Raw genomic sequence first — 26183 nt, 5'->3', positions numbered from 1 at the left:
ATTTTCTTCTCAAGGGAATTTATCGTGTATGTGGAAACAAAATAAAAACTGAAAAACTGTGTCAAGCCTTGGAAAACGGAATGCACTTCGTAGACATTTCAGAATTTAGTTCACATGACATCTGTGACGTCTTGAAATTATACCTTCGACAGGTAAAGTTTTTACCCTTGAAACATACCATTAAAGAGAAAAGAACAGAAATATGATTGGTATTTTACTGATAACATTTGCTACACAGATATTTTCATTGACATAGACCATATCCATGTGTTTCTAATTATTGTTAAAAATCAAAGAGTATATAAAATACATGTATGGTTTAAAGACCAATAATAATAAAAACACTAATTTCCCATCACATAGCTTTAGGAAGTAGAACATTACCTTACTAAAGGCTCCTGCATGCCCTTCTCCAGTAGTAGCCCTCAACGCCACCCCAGTGGTCTTTTCTAATCATGTTAATACCTCCTTTTCTTAATAGTTTTAATACCTGTTGCATGCTCCTAAACAGTGTCTCATGAAGTTTTAGTTAACTGAGAGGAAAGCATAAATCTAGCTGTGTATTATTCACACTGTAAATGAAGGATTCAGTAGGTTCCACAGAGTCTGAGTCATGGTCCAGCTTTACCTTCATTGACATCCTCAGCCATTGTGGGAGGTCAGCGGGCAAGATCATGAAGGCATCTTGGGAACCTGCAGTTCAACAGATTTGGGGCATCATGCAGGGCTTTTGTATAAGTTGGGTACTGGAGATTCAGCAGGAATATGGTCGGGAGTGGGCTGCTCTGTATTTTCTCTTTCTGTGCTCACTGTTGTATCTGAGATTTACAGGAGTAGATCCAAAAGAGAAAACACACATACACGCTCTTCTGTGGGCTGAAACAGTAATCGGCCTTAGTGGCTTCAGGCAGCAGCTCCTCATTGAGGGGTTGCAGGAGCATCAGTGCATTGCCATGATGAGCCAAGTATGGAAAAGAGCTGGTGTCAAGTTCCTTGAGTAAAAATGAAGATACAGTTACAGAGAGCAGAGCAATGATGGTTCTCATGTCCATCTCTGGAGTTCTGTTCTGCATTTGGATCCTTTCTAATATTGTGAATAGCCATCATCCTGGGATCTCCCTTCTCCGCCCCCTTCTCTCATCTGAGGGAATGCCTGTCTTCTGTGTCATGTCTTCCTGTTTGTGGTTTATGCTCCTGTTTTGGTTATGCCATACTTGATTGAGCAAGGTGGAATAAGAGTAAATTTAGTTATTTGAAAATGTCTTTATTCTGCCTCTTGAACAAGATGGGAAAGTGGATAGTGTGGTGGGTTATTGTATTCTAGACTGGAAATTATTTTTCTTCAGAATTTTGAAGGCATTTTTTTATTGTTTTCTTTGAAGTGTGAAATCTTTCTCATTTCTGATTCTTTGTATAAAGCCTATTGTTTGTTCTCTGAAAGCTTGTAGAATCTTCTTTATCTCCCCATTGTGTTAAAGTTTCACAGTGTATGCCTTGATGTGGATGTATACTCATCTGTCACTTCAGGTACTCCACAGGCTCTGTTCTCCTTGTTCTTAGGACTTTTACTTTGTTGATCATTTCCTCCTATTTTCTGTTTTTTTTTTTTTTTCTGGAAATGTGCTTACTGGACAGCTTGTACTTGTTCTCTAGTTCCTTCATCTTTTCTCTATTATTTCTTTTTTTATTGTTTTTGTTTTCTTTTAACACTTTTTAAGAGATTTCCTTGGTTGGTCTTGTTTTGTTTGGTTTGGTTTCTTTGTTTGTTTGTTTGTTTTTTGACAGAGACAAACACAGTGAGAGAGGAAACGGAAGCAGGGGGAGTGGGAGAGAGAGAAGCAGGATTCCTATGGAGCAGGGAGCCCCATGCAGGGCTTGATCCCAGGACCCTGGAATCATGACCTGAGCCAAAGGCAGAGGTCATGACTGACTTAATGACCACTAAACCACCCAGGCACCCCAGGTTTTGTTTTGTTTTTTTTTTTTAAGTAGTCTTCATGCCCAGCATGGGACCCAGTGTGAGGCTCAGACCCACAACCCCCAGATCAAGACCTGAGCTGAAACCAACAGTCAGAGGGCTTAACTGACTGAGCCACCCAGGTGCCCCAAGATTTCTTCAGTTTTATCTTATACACCAACTATAATCTATTTCATTTCTGAGATATTTTAATTTATAAGAAATTGGTTCTCTGTTCCTTATACAGCATCCTTTTTAATGAATGTAGTATCTTATCTATATGAGATATTCATAGCTTTTTTTCTAAAAAGGATTCTTTGCTTAGCCTCTAGTGCTTTTCAGTAGGAATATAATGTGAGCCCTATGTATAATACTAAATTTTCTAGGAGCCACATAAAAAGAAATGGTGAAGTTAATTTTAATTTGTAACATACTGAAATATCATCTGAACGCTTAATCAGTATTTTTCAATTTTTAGTGAAATTTTTTTTGTTTTTCTTTGAAATGAAGGGTTATTGAGTCTTTGAAATCTGGTATGTATTTTGCATTTAGAGCATATGTCAATTTGGAATAGCGACATTTTCAGTGTTCAGTAGCCTTATGTGGCTAGTGATTACCATACTGCCAACACAGTTCTAGATCTTCAGCTCGTTTTGTTTCTGCTAATTTTTATTTCAGTCTTTCGTGATTATCTGCTTAAAATGAAAGAATTGGAATTGAAGTCTCTTTGGAAGGTTTTGAATACGTACAGGCTTTGAAGATTTTAAGCTCTAGTGTGATCTAGGAGGGCTATTTGGGAAACACTGGTTGTCTGTATCTCTAGGTCTCTACTCTTAGGCTTGGCTGATACCCCAGAGAAAGGTCTTTCCCTGCTGTAGGTGTGGTGCCAGAACTCTGGGAGCCACCTTGTGTAAGAAAGCTCCAGAATCTCTGCTGTAGCAGGCAGACAGTCACTAAATCCCTATTTTTAGATAGTTGTACAGCTGTTGTTTGTGCTTGACATTGGCCATCCAGAGGCCCTCTCTTTTACACTGTCCAGAGATGAAATCCCCACACTGCTGGGGAAAATGCTGTTTAGAAACATGGAGTGGAGACAAGGATCTTGAGATCTAATACTTCTTAAATAGCCCACTCTCCTCCAGGATCAGAGTACCTCATGCTAATAGTCCGTGGGTCTCCTATAAATTGTATTGGTTCTCATTTTGGAATTTTAGCTTTCTCAGGACTGCTAAGCCATTACTTATTTATCTGCTCTTCAGTGGTTAAATGTTGCTTTTATCTCCTTTCCTATTCTCCTAGTCTTTGTGGACTTAACTATTTCAGTGGGGTTGCCAGAAGGAAAGAAGCTAGGTACAAATGTTGGATCAGCCATGTTAGCCCAAGAAACTTGATTTCTTTCACATTTTGCAGAATTCTCAGCTGAGAGATGGAGACAGAGTACCTCTGAATGACTGTTAATCTCATAATGAGTCATTTTGTCTCTTTTGGCCAGTCAGGGAGGGGAAATAAATGGGGTCCAATACTAATCCATCTCAAGAATGCTATGGGACCAACATTTTAGTGTGGGGAGCCATGCTCAATTTTTATAGTATTAGAGAGTAGCCTTCATTTTACTCATATTTGGGAAATCTAAAGCCTCAAGAGGTTGAGTGAGCTCCTTCAGATCCTAGAATAATAGAGGTAGAAATTAATCTCAAGGCTTCCCCTCTCTGGGACCAGCAGGGGAAACTGGAGAAATGGGTGCCTACCTCACCACAGGTAGTATAGGACACCTGCTAGCCAGATATGGGCTATTTCCATTGGTGAGCGGTGGAAATATTGAAATCACTTATGCCAGTAGAGGGATCAAGGTGGCATGTCCCTTGATAGTTTGAGAGAGAAACATTTTCTTTAACCTATTTATGGCAATTCAAGTTGTCTTTGAAAATTAGGTAAGTAAAACATTGGCAATGTCTTTCTTCTAAGCCATACTATTTTATGCTAATCTTCAGTCTGGTCAAAGTAAAACAAAAGGATTTTGTTCTCTGTCTACCCTATGCCAATAAAATTCAGAATATAAGCTTTTTCTAATATGACTGGCTTGTTTTAATAAAGCAGTTGAAGATCATGCTAACTTTGGGGCAGTGATTAATGTACTTGGTATAGGATATATAGCAAAGTTTTTAAATCCCTCATGCAGCTTTTGATTTTAGAATGTTTTACTGATTTTCAGTTAACTCACTTTTAATACAGATATAATTTTTGGTGATGATGTCAGATTCACTTAATAGATAACATCACTGACAAACATAAATCTATTTCTAAAAGTAGATTGATCTTAAGTCCCTTCTAATCTGAAGGGACATACTAAATCCATCAGTAGCTATTCAGTAAATTATTAAAAGGGGAAAAGTGGACAGAATGATATTCCTAATGTGATTTTATTTCTTTAGCTCCCAGAACCATTCATATTATTCCGATTGTACAAGGAATTTATAGACCTTGCAAAGGAGATCCAACATGTAAATGAAGAACAAGAGTCAAAAAAGGATAACCCTGAGGACAAAAAATGGCCGAGTACATGTATAGAAATAAACAGAATTCTTATAAAAAGCAAAGACCTTCTAAGACAACTGCCAGTATCAAATTTTAACAGTCTTCATTATCTCATAGTTCATCTTAAGCGGTAAGAATTTTGTATTAGGCGAGCGTTCATTAGTGGGTAGACAATTGATCAGGTTTTTGTTTGGCTTTTTTGGTTTTGTTTAAATTGTGGTAAAATACACATAACATAAATTAACCATCTTAACCACTTTTATTATTTTTTAAAGATTTATTTAAGTACATGGGTAAGGGGAAAGAGGAGAGAGAATTCCAAGCAGACACTGTGTTGAGCATGGAGCCTGATGTGGGGTTCAGTCCCATGACCCTGAAATCACGACCTGAGCTAAAACCAAGAGTTGCTTAACCAACTACGCCACCCATGACCCCCATCTTAACCACTTTTAGGTGTACAGTTCAGTAGTATTAAGTACATTCATATTGTTGTGATGTTTTAAAATGAATGTTTTACTTCTCATATGTGTTAGGGAAAGGGAGGCATTGAATAGATATTCTTAGAGCAACACCTTCGCCTCAGATGCCTCCTGTGTCCTGTGCTTTGGCTAAGGAAATAAGGATGCAGATATTAGGTCTCTGTCACCTGTTGTGCTGTTCCTCTTGACAGCAGATCTGCAGACCAGCGCAGCACAGACCATTCCTGTTCTAACAGGGCTGGCACAGTGTGCAGAGAACAGTGAGGGGATGGAGGGGCCGGAATCAGAGAAGCTAGTCCTGAGCCAGACTGGAAGAACTGGGTGGTGGTTTGGTGACAAAGGCTGTGCAAAACAGCATTCTGGGTAGAGGGTACCAGACATAGGCGCACAAGATAATGTTGCTCTTGAGAAGCATAGGTAGTTTGGTGAGGGGGACGTAGCAAGCAGTAGCTTGAAGTGAGCTAGGCCAAGGCCCGGTAAAGAAAGTCCTACATACCTGCCAGACGAGTTGACTCTTCCTTCTGTACCCACTAAAGAATCCGGAGCCAGGAATGTAACATGTTTAGATTTGTTAGATCTTTCTGGAAGCAGTATGGAGAATGGGATGGAGGGGGTCCTTAACTGTTTTTCAGAACTTCTTAGGTAGTTATAGAAATAAAAGGTATAGAGAGCTTAAAATAAGGCCAGAGCGTTGGTAGTGGCAATCGAGCAGAAAGATCTTTAGGATACAGAATCAGCTTGGCTTGAAGACCAGCTGTAGCCAATGAGAGAGCAACCTACTATGACGGTTAAGTTTCCAGCACAAGGGCCCTGGGAGGATGTGCTGTATACTGATATAGGAGCAGCTCTTCTTTTTTGATTTTGCTTTTCTACTGGTCAAACTTTAGTAGTTCCTCTACTTGCTTGAATGTTATCCTAATACTCTGAAACCCAATTCAGTGTGTTGTCAGTAACTAATCAGATAAATATATCCTTTTTTAGACGTCTGCTGCCCGTTTTTCCTCCACCCTTCTCAGTCCATTGTAAACTACCAGCAAGGAAATCTAATAGGCAAATCTCATACAGCTTCATGTGTTCTACTTCACAGAGTTGTAGATCATGCAGAAGAAAACAAAATGAACTCCAAAAACTTGGGGGTGATATTCGGACCTAGTCTCATTAGGCCAAGGCCCACAACTGCTCCTGTCACCATCTCCTCTCTCGCCGAATACTCAAACCAAGCCCGGTTGGTCGAGTTCCTCATCACTTACTCACAGAAGATCTTCGATGGATCCCTGCAGCCACAAGAGGTGGTCATGTATAGTGCAGGTGGTGGTGTACCTCATGTTGATCAAGGTTGCCTTCCAAAGCCTCTTTTATCACCAGAAGAAAGAGACCCAGAATATTCTATGAAGACACTGTTTTTCTCTTCAAAGGAGGTGAGCTTTGACCTTTATGGAATTGTGGTGGAACTCTATAATGTTTATTAGTTATTAATAAGATTAAAGTTAAAAATTTTTGAGATGTGTTTTACTTCTTCAAATTCAAGAATTCTCTTCTATTAACAGGATATGCACACTGTGGATAGTGAGACCAAAATTTTTGAGCCAGCTACATCATTTGAGGAATCAGAACGGAAGCAAAATGCATTAGAAAAATGTGATACGTGTCTCATTGGTGAGTGGCCATGTAAAATTCATGTTTGCTAACTTCAGGCTGTGCCAACAAACCTTGTCTAACAGCTACAGTGAGTGAAATTGAGAGAAATCAGGGAAGAAGCTTCATTAGTAAATGTATCTTTACTGGTCACTAAAAAGTTGCTGTTTACTATACCTTACATTTTTTTTTTAAGATTTTATTTATTTATTTGACAGATAGAGATCACAAGTAGGCAGAGAGGCAGGCAGAGAGAGAGAGAGAGAGCACGAAGCAGGCTCCCCGCTGACCAGGAAGCCCAATGTGGGGCTTGATCCCAGGACCGTGGATCATGACCTGAGCCAAAGGCAGAGGCTTTAACCCACTGAGCCACCCAGGCACCCCATTATACCTTACATTTAAATGAATATCATTCTTTACAATAATCGTTCTTATAAAAAGACATCTTGGGGCTCAGAAATTTCATTTTTGCTATCAGTTAAAGTCAAGGAAGAAATGTGTTGAGCCATATGAAAGTCAAGGCAGAAATGTATTGAGCTGTATGAATTATCATAAAATCTGTTACTATGAATCATTGTATTGACCTTACTGCTCATAAGTCAATTAGACTCCTCAAAATTAAAACATTTAGACTCCTAAAACTCCTAAAATTTTTTTCAAATGCTTTTACTTGTCACTTTCACACATTAAGCACAAATACATATATTTTATTCATCGTATGATCATTTTAGTTGTAGTGATTAGTAGCTGTCATGCTGGCAAAAAGACTTCCGTTTGTTACTATAATCCTGTATATCTTTAGAACTAAATTCCAGTTATTTTTAAAATGTAGAGATATATGTTAAATTTGATGTGTAATCCTATGTCAGTTGATCGTAGCCTGACAGGATCCAAAAAGTAAGGGATCTGACTTTCACTTAAGCATCCTCCTGTTTTGTGCTAAGCACTGTGCTTATTGTTTGATTCCATTTATCTGATTTGATCTTCATAACAGTTTTGTGCTAAAAAGTCGGTAGTATCAGCCCCATTTGATTCATCACCAAATACTCTGAGAGAGGCTAAATAATGTCAGAGGTCATGCCACTAGTAAATTGTTCAGTTAGTATTTGAACTTAAATGTGTACTTACTTTACTAACATGATCGATTATTTATTATCATGACCAATAGGAAGAGTAATTATAATAAATGTCATTTTTTGAGAGCCTATCATATACCAGATCAATTCATGAATCCTCATCATCATGAGGGCCACACATCATCATAGATACAATCATGATCTTTTCATGCAGATACTTAGGGCCAGTGACATTGCCTTGCCCAGCGCCAAAGCGGTAGAGCTGAGCTCAGCCCGCCAGTTGGGCTCGAGAGTCTGCACTCTGACCCATTACGCTCTTAAGTCTATCCCTGGGAACTTTAAGAATTGTACTTCGACTCAGGTCATGATCCCCGGTTCCTGGGCTCAAGTTCTGATCAGTCTCCACAGGGAGTCTGCTTCTCCCTCTTCCCCTCCTCCCACTTGCCCTCTCAATCTTTCTCTCTCAAATAATAAAGAAAATCTTTTTTAAAAATGCTTTAAAAAAAAGTGTACTTTGGTTGGTGACTGTGGCCCTACCAAGCAGTCAGTTCCTTTAGAGTGGTCCATAGAAGGACCTGGGAAGGTCCCTGGAAGGCAAAGCAAGAGCACGGTGCCTGGAAGCCCAGGGGAGAGAGGTCACTAGTGTCAGGTAAGGAAGGTCAGATGACATGAAGACTGACAGCTGATTCTGATGGCCTCCTGCCTGCAAACCTCTGCCCCAGAGATGTGGGAAAAGGACCTGGCCACAGGGAAAGGAGTCACATGCTGTGCTTGGGCAGCTGAAATTCAAAGCCAGAATGGTGCTCAGACACAGACTTGTTGGATGTTTTCCAGCGGGAACGGGCAGCATGAGCAGAGGGCTGGCATTTTCCACAACGAGGAATTTTTTAGGGGAGACGCTACAAGAAGGGACCAGGTTGGAAGGAGCTGAGGGTTCTAGTTTGAAAAAGCATGGCCCATGGGTCCAGACTTGAAGGAAAGAGAAGAAAGGAAGCCTGGGAGGAAATGAGGAGAATGGTGTTTTTTACTTAAAACTGAACTCTTCAACCTGAATTGGACAGGATGAATGTCAGAGCGCACTGATGAGTTGATCAGATAAGGACGCATCTGAGGCATTTAATGGCTATATTCTCACTGTGGGTTGGATGTAACTGGAAATAGCAGATTGAGTGAGTTGGCAAAAGCCTTTGGATTCAGGGCACACCTGCATTTGCTTGGTGTGTAAATTGGTGTAGCTTTTCTGAGGTCGATTAATACCAATACCTACCGGAACTGTGACACTCCTTTCATCTCACAAATATTTGCATGGAGCACATTAAGAGAAAAAAGTTACTTCAGCAGTTGTTGTTGTTTTTTGTTTGTTTTATTTTACTAACCTGCAGTGGCTTTTGTAGCTGTTTATTATATTAATTTAAATAAATGTAAAATTCTAACATTTTTATTTCAAGTACACCTTTAATACTTTGAGTATTTAACTTCTCTGCATAGATAACTGAGAGTGGTTAACAAGAGTCTTATATGTTTTTCCAAGTTATTCTGTAAGACTCTTGTTAACCACATGTCATAAAGTTTGATTTTTAAATAAATCTTTTCTTTTTTAGACAACAAAGTGGGTCTGCTTGTAAACCAAGAGCTTGAGTCAGCATCACAAAAGATGGAAGATGTCTGTACAACTTCCAAGCCACTTACTTTGAAATCAGAAAGGGAAACAAACAGTGTTGAAAGGCACGCTCCACGGACCAAAGTTAGACCTGCAAGTTTGCCTGTAGATAGACTACTACTTCTTGCAAGCCCTCCTAATGAGAGAACTGTCAGAAAAATGGGAAATGTAAATTCAGACAAGTTTTGCAAGAATCCTACCTTTGATGGAGTTAGTAGGAAGGATATTCCTACTATTGTCTGTTCCAAATTGGACGGTTTTGACCAGCAAACTCTACAAAAAACTCGGGAGAGACAGTATGAACAAAATGGCCTCAGTGCAAAGACTGCGGCGGGAACGGGAACTGTGAGCATCAGGATTGGTGGGGACCAGCCAGACAGCGCCCCCCGGCCCAGTAAGCCATACACAGAAACAGTCAGGTCAGTGAGACAGGTGTCAGAGAGACGGTCCTCTGACTCCTGCCCTCCTGCGGCTGTCAGAGCGCCCCGAACGCTGCAGCCCCAACACTGGACCACGTTTTACAAACCACGTGCTCCCACCAGCAGCCTGCGAGGGGATGAGGAGAGGCTCGCAACCCCCTCCCCAGCACTGCCTCCCTGCACAGTCCCCACCCCCCAGGGACCCCTGCTAAAAACAGTCCCGGCCTCCGACAAGGCACCCGCTGCCTCCACGCAGTCCACCAGCAAGCCGGGAGAGAACTCTGAGGAGCGGGACTTGCCCGAAGTGCCTCCCGCGTGTCAGAGACCGAGACTAAAACGAATGCAACAGTTTGAAGACCTGGAAGACGAAATCCCACAGTTTGTGTAGGGTTGTCAGAATCCAGCTTTTCTTTGTTGTTGTTTTATTTTGTGGTATTGTGTTTGTTTTGTGAAAGAAACTTCTGACAGGGCCCCTTCTTTACAGTATTGCCACATCATGGGTTTTGCTTTTTGTCCTTGTATCGTGTTATACTGAGTTGGTCATATTGAATGGTAGACTGTTTTGATAGGGCCCCCATCTGTGCCTCACTGGAATTCTCTGTATTTTTAAAGTTGTGAATAAATAGGTGGACTCATGTTTTTTAAAGTTTAGTTGATTTTTCCCATAAAATGGTCCATTTAAATGCATCCCTAATATATGATATAGTTCTCAACTAATAGGTGCAATTGGGGAAAATCTGCTTTATTTTTTGAAGTGAAACTACGTTGCTTATTTATAAAAGGACTATTTCCGAATGCAAGTGCCTGAAAGATCTTTGTCTGGTATGATTGTTTTGTTCACATGATTTTATAGTGTGCATCTTTGACCTCTCATATGATATGTATGTAACCTTTTATTTTTCAATTGGCAATTCACCTATTAATATTTACACAATGGCCAAAAGGCTTGCAAATTCTGTATTTAATTTCATTTTGATTAATGGCCAGATTTTCCATGTGGTAGTCAGTTGAATTGTACAAAGAAAGTACACTTAAACTTGTTTCTAAATTACATAGTTCAGTTTTGTCTTATTCGGATTTAGATGGTTTTAACACATTTTATATCTTTTCACCTCTTGCCTTATTCTACATAAACTTGTTTTTCAACAGTTCTGAACGTTTTGATATTTTATACATTGGTCTAAACATGTTTTAAAATTCAGTGCATTTCCTCTTCATGTTGTCTGGGATTTTTTTTTTTTTTAACCACTACTTTGGTATAAAATGTTTTTACTTTTAAGTAATTTTATGTACTTTTTCTACCTGAATTTTTAACCATTGACAATGTATGTTTCATCCAAATCATGCAGAGATTTTATTTAAGTTGATTCTAAGTATAATTTGGCAAACCTCATTGTTTGGAATTTGAGAAAAAGTATAGATTGGATGGATATATTTCATTTATAAAATTCCTAGTTTTTAGAACTAGTGCAGTTCTGTGATTTTCTGGGTTACATCATTTTGCCTAAAACAGGATATAAAAGGGACAAAAAAATTAAAATAACCTCTTTTTCTATGTGTGAATTCTATTTGTAGCAAATGCTTTTATATGAATATGTTATCCTTGATAAAAATACATATTTTATATATATATTATATATATACATATATGTGCATATATATGTATATATATTAACCTGTTAAATTATTTCAGGTCCTCGTGGCTTCTCTGAAATTGTTGCCTCTTAGGGTGTGAGACTAGATTTAGTCACCATTGGCTTAGTGGTCAATACTTGAACTCATATATCCCTTGACTATAACATGGAATGCATTTTGTGAGAAGTCACTATATAGCTCTATATGACATTATGGACTAACAAGAAATGAGTAACTCCTTTGTACTAGAGTCTTGGTTTTAGTCCTTATTGTGCAAGATATAAAAGAATTGTATTGCTACAAAAACCTAAAAAGAAAATAAGAGCCAGCATTTATTGAACCTTCTCTTTGTGCCATGAACTTTGCTAAATTCCTACATAAGTTATTTCATTTCGAGTTCACAGCAGCCTATACTACATAGGTAAGTATTTTACTATTTCTGTATTACAGATAAGGAAACAAAGGCCTGGTTATAATGTGGTTTGGTTCTGCAGGTATAACAGTTGGATTCAAGTCTCAAACACAGGGCTGTCCCGATTCTTGATGTTTAGTACTCTTAATGACTGTGTTATTACTAAGTAATATCCGGTAATATTTAACAATAGAAAATACACCTTTAAAATTTTTTTATTGTGGCAAAATATGTATAACATAAAATTTACCATTTTAACCAGTGTACAGTAGCATTAAGTACATTCCCATTGTTCTACAACCATGACCACTATCCCATCTCTAGAACTTTCTTATCATCCCACACTGAAACTTTGAAAATGTACTTTTAAACTCCTTCAGTTTTCTTTTAGCGTATTGAGATGACCGAGTCAAAGAATCTGAGGTATAATCAGCTGGCTCTGTGTTAAGCCTCACAAATGAGAATTCCACTTGGGCCTTTCTGTCTTTAGGGCTCTCTGACGTCTCATCCAGCTTAATCCATCAGTCTATAGGTATTTCTAGTTTCCTGGGACATTGAGCAAGTACCTCCAGAGCAGATGCTGCTATTTCTAGAGGACACAGAGTGTACATTGCCCTGTTCTACTTAGTAATGCGGTGGCAGTTCTTCACAGGAAGTTGTTTTTTGACACATAGAAAGAATATGAGTGAAGGGAAAGGGCAGTAGTGGGGAGCCTTTTGGAGAGCTGCAAGACCACCAGAAAGGTTTGTGGAAAGCATCTTGTTAAAGTTTGCAAGAAGTCATTTGTGAAGTGTTGATCATGACTTTCTTTGATAGACCTGTTTTACATCCTGAGAATTTAATTAACATCCACGAATATTGAAAATCACTTCTAGTGCACTTCAGGCAATGTATTTCTTTTGATACAGAGTTGAAGAAGAGATGATGCCTGTGAAGGACTTGTCCAGAGATTTCAGAAGCCAATGAAGTCATACCTCCCTTCTTTGGGTGATTTAATTTAAAGATGGTACTATAGCTACATTATTCCCAGCTAAGCTTGTATTACTTACTGTATTTGTATATATAAAAATCTCTTTAAATGACAACCATGTATATTTTCATGGCACATCATCGTCAATTAGTTCTCTGGTGTTTTCTTTCCTAGAAGCAGGAAATGGTTTTGATGTGCTGATATGATTATATATGTAGACAAGTCAGTAATATCTGGAGTTTAGCAAAGTTGCTACATTCACAATTATGCAAAAGTCACTTGTCTTCCTGTATATTATCAACTAATAAGAAATGAAAGTTTTTAGAAAGATCTCAACATAAATTTGAAAGACCTGAGAATAAATCTAACAAAATATATACAAGATCTTCATGGAGACACTTTTAGACTATATCAAGAAGCATTTAAGGAGATTTTGGAAAAAATGGAGTCCTCTATGGGAAATATTGATGGGAAGCCTCAATATTGTAAAGATGTTCATTTACCTTCCATTTATTTATCAATTCAGTGTAGTCTCATCCAATATTGAACCAGTTTTGAACTATTTGAATTTGAAAATTCCATACATTATTTCCTCATTACCCCTAAATACTTGAATGATGTCTCCCTAAAACAAGGACCATTCCTTCATAGCCACAGTAGGACAATCAAAATCAGGAGATGAACAGTGATGTAGATCATCTAATCGCAGACAGCATTCAAATTTGCTAATTGCCCCAATACTGTTCTTCTCTGCCCCAGCATCCCTTCCTATGCAAGATCAGATGGTGCATTTAGTTGTCCTGTCTCTTCTCTCCTTTGATCTGGAAGAGTTTTCCCAGTCTTTTCTTTCATGACCTTGATTATCTGAAGAGTATAGGCCAGGTACTTTGTAGTATGTCCCTCAGTTAGGGTTTATCTAATGATTAGAAAAAATGATTAGGGTTCCTCGTGATTAGATTCAGTATATATCTTTGTGTTAGAAATGTCCTATTCTCACTGTATCATACCTGGAGGGGTACACAATGTCACATTGTCCCATTCTTGGTGATGTTAACTTTGATCACTTGGTTAGGACAGTATCTATCAGTTTTCTCTCTTTTAAAATTAGTAAGAAGAGTTTGGTGAGGACAGTCTTTGAGCCTACGTAAATGTCCTGTGTCTCATCAAATTGTCACCAGTTAATTTAAGTCCATTAACACCTGTTACCTGAATCAGTATCACTATTCTGGTTGCCGAATGTTGAGTTCATCACTGCTAATGCTTTGATTGATATTCTGTGAGGAAGGACAGTCCCTTCTCCATCCACTGTCTACTCATTTGTATCAGTGTGGACTCAGGGATTCCTACTTTATTCAGTAAGTTCCAATATATGATTGTTATGTACTTTGCTATGGAACTTTTCCCACATTTGGTCTATGGAAATCTATCCAAGCTTGCTTCTAAGTTCTTTTGATTTTTTTTAGCTCTTCCTTATTTTTTTAGGCAGATTAAGGTATCCCAAGCTTATCTTGTGCTTTTTGCAAGAAACCTTGGTTCCTTTAAATGGAAAATAGTATAGGAGTACCTGGGTGACTCAGTAGGTTAAGTGTCTGCTTTCGGCTCAGGTGATGGTCCTGGAGTCCTGGGATCAAGCCCCACGTAATGTTCCTTGCTCATGGGGGAGCCTGCTTCTCCCTCTGCCCCCTGCCCCTTGCTTGTGCTTTCTCTCCCTATCTCTCTCAAATAAATACAGTCTTTAAAATGAATGAATAATGAATGAGTGAATGAATGAATGAAAAATAGTATATGGAAAACAACACCTGAGACATGCTCATTGCTTCTGGAAAGTTCATTATTGACATGAACAATAAAAGCCTTATTGGTGGACGGATCAAAAAAGTACATGCCTGGGGCACCTGGGTGACCCAGACGGTTAAGTGTCTGCCGTAGGCTCAGGTCATGATCCCATGGTCCTGGGATTGAGCTCCATGTCAGGCTCCCTGCTCGATAGGGAGTCTTCTTCTTTCCCCTCCTTCTCTGCCCTTCCCCCTTGTTTGTACTCTCCCCCCAAACCCAGATAAAATTTTTAGAAAAAAAAAAAGTATGTACACACAGAGAGATGTATAGCTTTATAAATTTTTGAAGATTTTATTTGGCAGAGAGAGATCACAAGTAGGCAGAGGTGGGGGGAGCGGACTCCTTGCTGAGCAGAGAGCCCGAAGCAGGTCTCTATTCCAGGACCCTGAGATCATGACCTGAGCTGAAGGCAGAGCCTTAATCCACTGAGCCACCCAGGTGCCCTGCTATATAAGTTTCTATATATACATATAAACACTGAGTTCACATTGGCATCCTCAATTCCAATTCAGTACTTCAGGATTTAATCCAGTGTTTTCCCTTTCCATATTTATAACTCCTCTCTCTCTCTCTCTCTCTCTCTCTCTTTCTCTCTCTCTCTCTCTCTCAGAAATCTGGCTCCCATAATCCTAAATATATTATTTGCTTACTTTTTCTTTACGTTCCAACCTCCTGACAATGCCAGCAGCTGCATTGGCCCACCTAGCTCCAAATATGTCAAATAAGTAAGTCACCCCTGCACTATCCTGACCATACTACTCCCTCATATGCTGACTGAAACCCTAGCTTTCAACTAAAACCAGGATCAAGCCAGCTGAAAACTTTGACCCCTGTGATGTCAACCCTGACCCCACCATTCGACCCTAGGCCCTCGTCATCAGATGAATCCCCCACCCCAACCAGAGAGGAAAGAACAAATTCATGATCTTTTGATAATGAGCAACCATTAAATAGTCATTAAATTCACTAGGAAAAGTTTGCAAATGAATGGTTAAACTTATTTATCAAAAGTGTTTAAATATAGATGGATATATTTATGAAATGTATAGGACGTTTTAAATTAATACCCCTTTTTGTCTCAGTTGTAATACTTATAATTTTTAAGTATTAATACTTTGTGTAATAGAAGTCATATTGTGTGGTTTTTTAATGTCTTTACAACCAGTTTAATTGCCCTATAAACATAAAATTAACATGCTTTTCAGAAAGCAGAGTGAACGAGACTATTTGTCCATGTTTCTGAGTTAAAAATGTGAATAGGCCAGGGAGCTTTTTCACTGTTTGGGGAGTACTGATTGGTAAGTCAATGTGGCTCAGGACATAGAGCAAGTATGGGAAGATCTTAGTTACACTTGTAGGCACAGAGCCGGGCCCATTATAGTTGTTCTCCGTTACATTAGTTATCTGTATCATTTCATTTTACACCAGAAATTTCCTTTCTGAGATCTACTTCCACGAGTTAAAAACTTTTCTGCATCCAGCTATCTTCTTCAAAGTTGCCAATGAAATCAGTCCATACTGGGATTCAGCACAGGAGAAAGCAGGGAATCTGTGAACTTTCCATCTACAAGTGCAGATACAGATCAAACTCAGATTCACTGGGAGTTTTAAATAACTTTTGTCTTAAATTGGATCATAAATGCAGAGGTGTGCCAATATATGTGTTTTGTTTAAAAAATAACTATAATGAACTCCCATTAACCCCCAGATCCCTTCACAGAATTTAGGGAGCCACCAGAGCACGCCTTCCTAATCACACCTCTCCCCTTCAATACACACACCCACCTTGGTGTATCTGTTTTTGAATTTCTTTTTTTTTTCTTTTAAGATATTTTTTAAGGATTTTATTTATTAAAGAAAATGAGCGGGGAAGAGGGGCAGGGGAGGAAGGAGAAGCAGACTGCCTGTTGAGCAGGGAGCTCAAGGCAGAGCTGGATCCCAGGACCCAGAGATCATGACTTGAGCCTGAGCCACCCAGGTGCCCGTCTGTCTTCAATTCTATGTGCATCATTTCCTGACTCAAAATAAATGCTATCTATGTATGATTTAATTTTGACTATCTCTTTAACCTTTTAAAAGTGGTATCTTTGATTCCTTCATGGCTCACTTCTTGCATTCATTATCTTTTTAAGATTAATCCATGTAAATGTTTATAGTGGCAAACATTTTTCCTTTTTTTTCTTCTGTGATAAATTTACCAAGGCAAGTATTCTTAACTGCCTTTTTCAGATGAACAGATAGACTTCAAAGAAATTAAATAATTTACTGTATGTTACAGAGCTAGTAAGAAAGGGTGCTAAGACTTGAACCCAGATGTTTTTATTATAAATTCTGTCATTTCTAAATTATTTTTTCCTCATACTTTAAGCCAGAGGCTGTCATAAATAATATATTTTCAGGCTGTAGTTTTTCTTGCTGTTGCTAGGATACTAAAGTTTTGGGTTGTATTCCAACTCCAAGGTCATTTTTAGTGTACATATGCATTAAAATTTTTTCATTTCATTAAAGCCATTGCATCTAAAATTGCTGAAGATTTTCTGGGTTGCAGTAAGTTTTGTAGTTTTAACTTCAGAGGAGAACAGAGCAAATGATGAAATAAATAACTACCTTTGCATGCTCAATTCCAAAAGAATAGTTTGGAAAACTGTGCTATAATGGAGAGCTATTTGAGGAATTTAAGCATATAGAGAATATGGTGTGCACGAGATCTCCCAGCATGGTAATCAGGAAAAGAGTCAGCATTCCAGGTGAGAAATAGGCCCTCAATTAAGCCACTGACCTAATTCCGATTTATTTTTAGGAACATAATTGACAGGGCTTAGTGAACCATTGAACCATTGTGAATGTGGAATTGGTGAAGGTTGAGGGTGGAGTTGGAAGGGTAGAGAAGGTGGTGCTTAACCTGGAAGCTGGGCACATAACAGTTTTCTTCAAATATTATAAGTGAAAATAAAGGATTTAAGTTAAATATCTTACTTGCTCCTTCAGGCAGAATACAGTCCCATGACAGTAAAACAGAGGCAGATTTTGTTTCAGTACTCTCTAAGGAAGCCCTTTATGATTAAAATTGTTTATAAATGGAATGCATGATCTTGTGATTTGGTGAATTTCTCAAAACTGGGAAAGTGTTTAAGGCAAAAACTGACCTTTTACAAGGATTATTATTAGGGAGGAAGTCGGGCTAGATGATCTGTAAAGCCTTCAAGCTCTGATCATAATTCTGTGGCCTTGAATTTAAAGTGAAGGAGCAGTTTCTGGGTGCTGCAAATCCTGTCATCATTGCAGTAAGCAATTTTAGTATTTGTTATCAATGTAGGCAAGGAAGCATTTCTACCTTATCAGAGACATCATTAAAGACCCCTTTAACATGCTGGGGTGGGGGTGAGTGTCAATCTAAAGTTCTATGTAGAGTAAAAATATCCTCTACAAATACAGGTGAAATGTGCATGTTTTTACAAACAATGAAGAATTAGTTAATAGCAGGACTGCATTAATCCAAATTCTCTACAGAGGTTTTTAAGCAGAAGGAAACAGATTCCAAATAGAAACACAGATATGTAGCAAAGAATGAAGACCTTTACAAAAAAGTAAATATAAGTAAATATTGACTGTTACAAACAATACCAGTGATGGGAAATTTAAGATGTATGTAGAGGGGCACCTGGGTGGCTCAGTCAGTTAAGTGGCTGCCTTGGGCTCAGGTCAGGATCCAGAGGTCCCTGCTTTGCTTAGCGGGGAGTCTGCTTTTCCTTTGCCCTTTGCCCCCCCCCAATTCATGTTCTCTCTCTCTCTTTCAAATAAATAAAATCTTTAAAAAAAATTTAGAGTCAGAATACATGAGAACAATATTGGAAAAGGTGAAAAACTCAAAAGTACCAAGTTCTAGTATCATCAAGGAAGTGGTAAATACAATAATTCGTATTAAATGTAACCCAGGTATGTGTTGTAATATCAAAAAGAGTATATGAAGGGGCCCCTGGGTGGCTCAGTGGGTGAAGCCTCTGCCTTCAGCTCAGGTTATGATCTCAGGGTCCTGCTTCCCCCTCTCTCTCTGCCTGCCTCTCTGCCTACTTGTGGTCTCTCTCTATCAAATAAATAAAATCTTTAAAAAAGAAAAAAAATTACATGAAAAGAAGAAAATGAAATATTTGAATACTCCAAAAGAAGAGAAGACAAAAAGATAAAAGGTAAATCAAAGAGTGGGTCAAACAGAAAAGTAGTAGATATCCAATCACCCAAATCACTAATTACAGTAAATGAAAATGGATCAGATACTTCAAGTAATATGCTAATGTCAGACTGGGGAAGAAAATAAAACCCACGTATGTCTGATTTGCAAGATTTGCAAGAGGCACATCTTAAGTACAGGTGCACCAAAAGTACAAGGATGGCAAAAGCTAAAACATGCAACCCCTAGTGAAAAGACTGGTCTAGCTAGACTAATGTCGGAGGAAGCAGATTGAAGTCAAGAAGCATTACTGGAGATGAGGGATACTCTGAAATGGTAAGTCAATTTACAAGGAAGATTTCACAGTCAAAACAACACTGTTTCAAATGGATAAGGCGAATATAGACCACTGAAAAGAGAACTGGATAATCCACAATCATAAGGGCTACTTTAATATACCTCTGAACAAACAGACAAAAAAGTAGTAAAAATACAGATCTGGAGAACACAGTTAACAAACTTGACCTAAGTGATGCATAGAGAATGCTGTCAACAGTGACAGAATTCACATTTCACTTAAGCCCATATTTAAGATTTACCAAAACAGACCATAGAGAAAGCCCCAGAAACATTTTCGAGGCTTGAAATAATTCAAAATATGCTCTGACTTCCGGGAAATTATGCTAGAAATCAGTAACAAAAGATCACTAGAAAATCCTCAAAAGCCTTCAAATTAAACAGAATACACTTCTATGTAATCCATGGACTACTAATCCATGGACTGAACAAGAAATAACAGGCATTAGAAAATATTTTAAGCTGAATGATAATGAAGACATGTCATATCAAAAATTGTTGGTTGCAGCTGCTGATACAATGCTTGGAGAGAAATTTATAGCCTTAATTACATTTACTATAAAAGTTGAAAAGTTAAAATCATATACACTTCATCTCTAGATGCAAGAAGAGTAAAAAAATGAGAAAGGAGGAAACAATAAAGATTAGAAATCAGTGAAACAGAAAACAAAGTTAAAGAAAAAAAATAAAGCTAAAAGCTGAAAAGTTGGAGAAAACTGACATTCCCCCAGTAAGACATCAATAAGACAGGAGAAAAAAAAAATCAGGAATGAAAAATATAGTATCATTGGAGACTCTACAGTGAAAAGATTTGATGATATAATGAACACAACATTGATTTGAAAATTTGAATAAGGACAAATTCCTCAAAAAAATTAAACTGACAAATGGAAAATCTAGAGTTTCTTCTGTTGGTGGAAATTGGATCAATTATTAAAAGCCCTTACACAAAGAAAATATAGAACCTTTCCAGTGAGTAAGGAAGAAATTACCTCAATTTTATACAAATGCTTCCAGTAAGTAAAAAAAAGGAATATTTCCAAACTAAGTCCAACCTAACTCTGATACCAAAAACCGCACAAGGACATCACAATATATAGGAAGGTGACTTTCAATATATACAAAAGATAATATATCACTACCAAGTGAGGTTAATTCTCCATATATGTAAGTGTGGTTTAACATTTGAGAAACTAATCAATGTAATTTGCCACATTAGTTTTTATAAAGAGATAAAAATGTAGTTATCACAACAGATCCAAATTGGATAAAGGATTTGATGAAATTCAATAGCAACTTATGATGAAAACTTCAGTAAACTGGACTAGAATTTCTATAAACTGATAGAGATATAGCCTACAGCAGACATATCTAATGGTAATATGCTGAAAATTTTGCCCTTGAGAACAGGAATGACACAGGAATTCCTATAATCACTGCTTTCGTTGAACATTATACTAGAGATTCCTGCCACATATAATAAGGCAAGAAAAGGAAATGAAAGGCATAACGACTGAAAAGTAAGAAAGACGATAGTCCTTTGTTTGCAGAGGATATAATTATGTACATAGAAAATCCAAATGTATTTACTATTAGAATTAGTAGGTAAATTTAACAAACTGCTTACAACCTCACTCGAAAGTCATTAATATTTACAAATTGAAACCAAATAGAAAAGGGAATATATGAAACAATATCACTTAAAATAACATTCAGAACATCAAAGAGCTGGGAAACCTAAGAAAAGGTGTATAGAGATGTTTATTTCTATACTGAAATACACAACATCTTTTTATATAAATCAAAGAGCTAAACAAATAAGATATTCCATTTTTGCAGGTTGGAAGATTCAAAAATATGAAAATAGTAGTTCTCTCCAAACTGATCTAGACATTCAACCCAGTCTTACTGATTCTTGTGAATTTTTTACAAGTGTGCTTTTTTAGTTTCATGATCTCAGCGAGGCAGAGTAGACGTTTTGAACTTCTCCAGTGGCTTCAAAGAGGGTAACGGCCCATAGGTAATAGAACTAGCAAAAGAAGGTAGCTCTTGAACCCATGAGGTGCTTTTTTTGACATTTTTCTTTTTCTTCCACTCTTCCACCAGACTGCTCCAGGCTTGTTTTCTGAGCTACGTTCTTCCTATAGGATCCCAGCACTGCAGAAGGTATATTCTAGAATTGAACCCACCTCAAAGTCCACAGCAGAGTGTGTGTGTGTCTATATGTGTGCCCTATGTATTACAGAAGTTTTATTCTATTTAAATTAAGCCCTTGGGGCACCTGGGTGACTCAGTCGGTTGAGGATCAGACTCTTGATTTCAGCTCAGGTCATGATCTCAGGGTTGCGAGCCCTGGTCTTGGACGCTGGGTATGAAGCCTGCTTAGGATTCTCCCTCTCCCTAGGCCCCTCCCCCACTCCCTGCTTTCTGTCTCTCATCAATCAGTCAATCAATCCCATGAATTTAAACTTGGAAAAACCTTAACATGTAGCTCTGGGCTTATAGGTTAATAGTCAGCAACTACTTTGAGTCCTACTGTGAATATAGGGCTGTTCAAGGGACCCTCTAGAAATGTAGACCTAAACATTTAATTGAATATTTATAATTAGGTTTATAAAAAACAAAGGTTTCCTAGCTATTGCCAGAAATTAGGACCCTTTCAAAACAAAGGTCTTCTAGCTATTGCCAGAAATTAGGACCCTTTCTAGAGAAAGCCCTAAATTATTTAGGATCCTGTAAGGACTTCATGTGACAAAGACAAAAATCTCCTAGCATGAAGGAGTTGAGTGGGTTGTGTTCGTTGCAAATTCTTTTGGTTACCCACTGAATAAGTCTTTTCTTTCCTCACTACTTCCCTTTGTCTGAGCTAAATTTAATTTCAAAGGGAATTTTTTTAAAGCCTATAATCTTATTTGGGCTTAGTTATTATCTGAAAGGGCTACTCATAAAATAATGTGCCCAGAGCTATTCAGGGTTGCCCCAATGTTAGCCAACTCTGCCGAAATCACATGGAAGTCATCACTGCCCAAATATTTGCAATATGATATGTAATAATTAAATGTATAGTTTTAAAACATTTTAGACATAATACCTGTTGGCAGTGGGGATGGAGCACTCAGGATACCCTGAAAGGGCCGGGGAGGCCTGACCTGGGAATGAGGGAAGTGGGGAACACAGCAGCCGTCCTCACATCCTGGAGTGGGAAGGGATTCAAGTGACAGTGCTCATCTGTTCCTTCAGGAAGAAGGGCGACCAAAGGCTCATGGGCAGGCACGTTGCTGCTCAAAAGTACAAGGAGGCCATCTCACAGTTAGAATAGTTCTAAGTAGAACGTGGCACCCCATGATTTCTCAGTCACTGAGAGCACAATTCAGAGCAAAAGCTAGGTGACTGCCAGCCTCTTAAGCATATTTTGAAGAGGAATCTTTTGGGGGGAAAGATGTTGGTTGAAAGCATCTCTAAAACCTTTTCTAACTCTCAACCCTAAGCTCATGAAGGCCTTGAGGTAAGTGAGGTCTTCCACCTGGATAGCTAGAGTCCTGGTTGTATGCTCTGCAGGGAGCAGAGGAACCTCAGGCCCTAGTCAGGTGGCTCTGAGAGTCACGCAGAGTCCTTTGCTGCCACAGCTTGTGTCCTGTGCGCTCAGCTCCCTGCCGGGGGTCCGCATTGCTGCTTCCCGCGCTCCCATCCTCCTTGCAGCCTGAAAGTGATGTTACCGTTGTGTTGCTGTATTTGTTATATTGCTGTACTCATAGATACACAAAAATCTATTCTATTTTTAGAATTTTATAATATACATTAGATATTTCTATAAAGGTATTCCATTTTTTCAAAAAGGTTGTCCCTATCCCCCTGTCTTTCCTGAGAGCAAGAAGCAAGAATTACTACTCTCATGAGTAAGCAGCTCCATTGTATTGGACAGTAATTATATCTTTATGTTTCAAGGCTTATCATCTCCCCAAACCCTTTCCTTTCACTGCAGTCCTATGGCACTGTCCCACAGTAACACTGTACTCTGCTCAAATTCAGAGCCTGAAGAGAAGCTAGAGGCCCCAGGATTTTGGGGGTACTGATCTAGTAGCAGCATCTGCCTGCACAAACCTTCTATTTATGCCTTACTGCAAGAATAGAAATGAAAGCTACTTTAATGAAGAAGGAACTCATGAATGAGATCATTAAATATAACTAAACACATATTAAATATAAGGGTCATATATTTCCTGACTAGAATCAGGTATGTAGCCATCTATCCCAAATTCTGGTCTCCGAGAAAAAGGTCAGAGACAATTACAAGCAAGGTGCGTCATATTATCAGGTCCATTTTTAAAAGAATGAGATCCTTTGGAACAATCATTTATGTCTTTTTTTTAAGATTTTTATTTATTTATTTGACAGAGATCACAAGTAGGCAGAGAGGCAGGCATAGAGAGAGGAGGAAACAGGCTCCCCGCTGAGCAGAGAGCCTGATGCGGGGCTCGATCCCAGGACCCTCGGACCATGACCTGAGCCGAAGGCAGAGGCTTTAATCCACTGAGCCACCCAGGCACCCCCATTTCTGTCTTTTTACCAGAGATTTCTGTAGGTCCTTTTGTTGGTAATCCACTATGTCTGTACCCACATAGTCTACTTTGCCTTTGTTTTCATCATGGGATTCTTGAAGAGCTTTTCTAAGCCACCTTTGACTAACAAAGGGGGAAATCAGAGGGCATAAGTATTGCTCCAAGAATATTTCATAGATCCAGAGCAGAACTGGAACGACAATGCAAGAAATATACACCATCCTCCCGGGCCTGGGTTCTTTTGCAGAGGGCACAATTTTTTTATATTTTAGACAGCTTTGGGTTACATTGTATACATTTCTTTGTAACTCAATTCAACAATTTACCTGTGCCATCCACTATACCAGATAATACAGACAAAAGAAGTTTAAAAAATACTTCCTATCCTTGTGGAGCTTACAACCTATTATTATCAGAAGCATGGCCCTCAGGGAGTTCTATTTTTACATTTGGAGAAGTCAAATTTGATTAAATATCATTTTTCTCCAGGAATGATAGAGTAATTTTCCTGTATACAAAGCTTGAGAACAGAAGCAAATGTTTATATTGAAACTAAAATAATGACTTACATTTTTCCAAGAAGCAGTTAATTTGAAAAATAGCCAGTTTGTTGTATATATACAAAAGACATCATAATTACTTAACTATAGCCCAGTGGTTTGTACAAATATGGGTTGATGATGTAATGTATTAATCAAATGTTACGAGTATCAGAATGGCCAGTAACGCGAATTTATCTAATACATACTGGCAGGTCACTAAAGTAACCGGCTAAAAATTCTGCCACGAATCAACACCAGCTAACGGATGGTCTGTGTAAAGTGAAAATTCTTTAGAACTTCTGGATTCACAGTTAAGTTTATTGGTCAGACTGCTCAAAAAAGGATCAAACTAGACTTCTGAAATTTATAGGGTTTTTTCCCCTAAATGCTTTTGGATGTGATCTGTCTGGTTCATTATGCACACATATATACGTATATACTTTTTATTTCTTTAAAATGTACCATTTCAAAAATAAAATAAGATAAAATGTACCATTTCATTCCCTGGAGTTCACAGATGATGGAAATGTCTCCACTGTTAACTGCATTTTTACACACTAGCAGAGCTACATTCTGATATATATTTAAAGTAGAAGCCTATTGATTAAGTTTGATAGGCTTACTATCCACTGATAGTATCAATAATCACAGGGTCTGAAAAGGAGGACAATAAAGAAAAGCAGCCAATTTCTACTTGCTTTATTTTGGGTCTTGTACTAGGTACTTAATTCTATTTATTTTAGTTCAGTGAACAACTCTGTGATATGAAAAAGAGGGAACTCACTTCATTAAACACACCGTCCAGCAAGCCAAGCTCCATGTCACCTATGCCCCATACCGTACCCCTAGCAAATTGTTCACTCAGGATTTGAAGCCTGTCTGCTTCCTGTATCTGTGCTTATTTCCCTATCTGGTTATTTAGGGCTCCCAGTTATGGATAGTAATACTTTCTTTTTTCTTAGAAAACAGACATTTACATCTCACGTTGTGACCGGGAAATCCAAGATCAAGATGTCTGCAGATTCCACGATCGGCAGGAACGCTCTTCCTGGTTTCTAACCAGACATTTTATGGCTGTACTTTCACATGGTGGAAAGAGAAATGTCATTTTTGAGAGCCTATCATATACCAGATCAATTCATGAATCCTCATCATCATGAGGGCCACACATCATCATAGATACAATCATGATCTTTTCATGCAGATACTTAGGGCCAGTGACATTGCCTTGCCCAGTGCCAAAGCGGTAGAGCTGAGCTCAGCCCGCCAGTTGGGCTCGAGAGTCTGCACTCTGACCCATTACGCTCTTAAGTCTATCCCTGGGAACTTTAAGAATTGTACTTCGACTCAGGTCATGATCCCCGGTTCCTGGGCTCAAGTTCTGATCAGTCTCCACAGGGAGTCTGCTTCTCCCTCTTCCCCTCCTCCCACTTGCCCTCTCAATCTTTCTCTCTCAAATAATAAAGAAAATCTTTTTAAAAAATGCTTTTAAAAAAAAGTGTACTTTGGTTGGTGACTGTGGCCCTACCAAGCAGTCAGTTCCTTTAGAGTGGTCCATAGAAGGACCTGGGAAGGTCCCTGGAAGGTAAAGCAAGAGCACGGTGCCTGGAAGCCCAGGGGAGAGAGGTCACTAGTGTCAGGTAAGGAAGGTCAGATGACATGAAGACTGACAGCTGATTCTGATGGCCTCCTGCCTGCAAACCTCTGCCTCAGAGATGTGGGAAAAGGACCTGGCCACAGGGAAAGGGGTCACATGCTGTGCTCGGGGCAGCTGAAGTTCAAAGCCAGAATTGTGCTCAGACACAGACTTGTTGGATGTTTTCCAGCGGGAAAGGGCAGCATGAGCAGAGGGCTGGCATTTTCCACAACGAGGAATTTTTTAGGGGAGACGCTACAAGAAGGGACCAGGTTGGAAGGAGCTGAGGGTTCTAGTTTAAAAAAGC

At 38.7% G+C, this 26183-nt stretch overlaps 1 protein-coding gene and 1 pseudogene across 2 annotated transcripts in view; one reads left to right on the top strand and one right to left on the bottom strand.

The window, feature by feature from the left end:
• The window catches only part of ARHGAP29 (Rho GTPase activating protein 29), a 62922-nt gene extending 51694 nt beyond the window's left edge, over window positions 1-11228 (top strand). For both annotated transcript variants that reach the window (XM_044238717.1, XM_044238718.1), the window contains 5 exons: window positions 15-152; window positions 4390-4622; window positions 6059-6389; window positions 6519-6627; window positions 9284-11228. In XM_044238717.1, coding sequence (XP_044094652.1) covers window positions 15-152; window positions 4390-4622; window positions 6059-6389; window positions 6519-6627; window positions 9284-10149 — 1677 coding nt within the window. In that variant the 3' untranslated portion in view covers window positions 10150-11228. The remainder of the gene's footprint in view (window positions 1-14; window positions 153-4389; window positions 4623-6058; window positions 6390-6518; window positions 6628-9283) is intronic.
• An 11483-nt stretch (window positions 11229-22711) lies between these two features.
• On the bottom strand, window positions 22712-23919 carry LOC122899155 (annotated as a pseudogene).
• Window positions 23920-26183: the final 2264 nt, after the last annotated feature.

The sequence above is a fragment of the Neovison vison genome, chromosome 2 (genome assembly GCF_020171115.1).
Source record: "Neovison vison isolate M4711 chromosome 2, ASM_NN_V1, whole genome shotgun sequence".
Classification (NCBI taxonomy): domain Eukaryota; kingdom Metazoa; phylum Chordata; class Mammalia; order Carnivora; family Mustelidae; genus Neogale; species Neogale vison.
Note: the sequence above shows the minus strand (reverse complement) of the source record. Positions and strands in the feature narration are given on the sequence as shown.